The 1,323-nt window shown below is 45.3% G+C and overlaps 1 protein-coding gene across 1 annotated transcript in view; it reads left to right on the top strand.

Annotated features, from left to right (window-relative positions):
* The window catches only part of LOC133423390 (protein NLRC3-like), a 10,967-nt gene extending 9,935 nt beyond the window's left edge, over positions 1–1,032 (top strand). Inside the window, exon 6 of the mRNA XM_061713571.1 lies at positions 969–1,032. Coding sequence (XP_061569555.1) covers positions 969–1,032 — 64 coding nt within the window. The remainder of the gene's footprint in view (positions 1–968) is intronic.
* The last annotated feature ends 291 nt before the right edge of the window (positions 1,033–1,323 follow it).

The raw sequence follows: 1,323 nt of genomic DNA, 5'->3' as shown, positions 1-1,323 counted from the left end.
CTAAATACTTAGCCCATGCAAACATCATACTTGTAAACAAATATAAATAACATAAGAAAATAACGTCCCTTACCGCTGACTCGTGTGCAGTTGCCGGGTCCGTACTGTGGGCACTGATCCTTTTATGAGGGTAAGTGTCGATGCAAAACCTAAATTCTACTTTTACCTTCGTTGCTCAAACAGCCACACGATACACTTATACGCTTCCAAACAATGGCGGACGCTCCGGTCGGCGGAGTTAGTTGTGGGCGTGGTTTCAGCAGCGGAGGACGACCTATGGAAATCAGATTCTGAACGGCTCGTAGAAGTCACATGACACTGGAAGGATCCTCCGGGCGGGGTATACAGATCCTGCAGAATTTGGTTGCTTTCCTCCTTCTCTGAGTTGTCAGGGTGAGGGGAGACCACTTTATATATGTTAAAGCAAGAAAAAACGTGTTTTTCATAATAGGTCCCCTTTAAACTCGGCTCACATAGTCCCCCTAAGCCAATGAATTTGTTTAAGCTTCGGTAGAACGCGGTGATCCACTGTATCAAATGCAGCTCTAACATCTAATATGAAAATCAATTTTCTCCTAGTTATAAAAAGGTTCAGAATTAAAGGTAATGTTCATTTAATGGGCTTACAACAATCAAAACAGGTGGAGTAAAGGTCGACTACCATCAATATTCATTTAGTTTTTCTGTGTTTCCATTTTTCCATTTTCCAAGAGCTGTTCCCAGTGAATGCAGACTTTGCTGTGATGATAAGAGGGCTTGTGACAGGCAGCTCTGCTGAAAGTGGTTCTCTCCTCCAGAACAGTTGTTATAGTAAGAAGCATTAGAGACGGGTGGGCGTCTGGACGCAAGTATGCTGCTCAAACGCGAGGCCTGTGTCTATCTGGCAGCCGTCTCCTGCCGGCAGAAGGGCCATAAACCCGCGTGTGTTAATTCTGCCGTAATTATCATGGGTGCCACATGTTATGCAGGATGCCCTACCGCTGCAGATCCACTCCAAAGTTTGCAGTGAAATCCTTCCACACTGCTGCTTAAAGCTGTGGCAGACGAGCGGAAAAATTGGGTGACAGTTGGCCGTTGTGATTAGAAAGGCCTGCTCCTGGAGCCCTGCCCCACATCTCATTTCCTGTTGCGGCTCTTTGTAATTATATGTTTTATGCGGTGCATGTTGGTGAATAACTAGCTGCACTGAGATGACAATAATCACCCATTATGCCCAAGGGGGGGAGGTGGCCTCTCTCAGGGACAATATTGATCATAAATATGCAAAATAGCTCCTGTCCTTTACTCACGCTTTCAGTAAAATATCGCTCCAACTGTATTCAC

Source organism: Cololabis saira, chromosome 22 (genome assembly GCF_033807715.1).
Source record: "Cololabis saira isolate AMF1-May2022 chromosome 22, fColSai1.1, whole genome shotgun sequence".
Lineage (NCBI taxonomy): Eukaryota > Metazoa > Chordata > Actinopteri > Beloniformes > Belonidae > Cololabis > Cololabis saira.
This window is presented reverse-complemented; position numbering and strand designations above follow the sequence as displayed.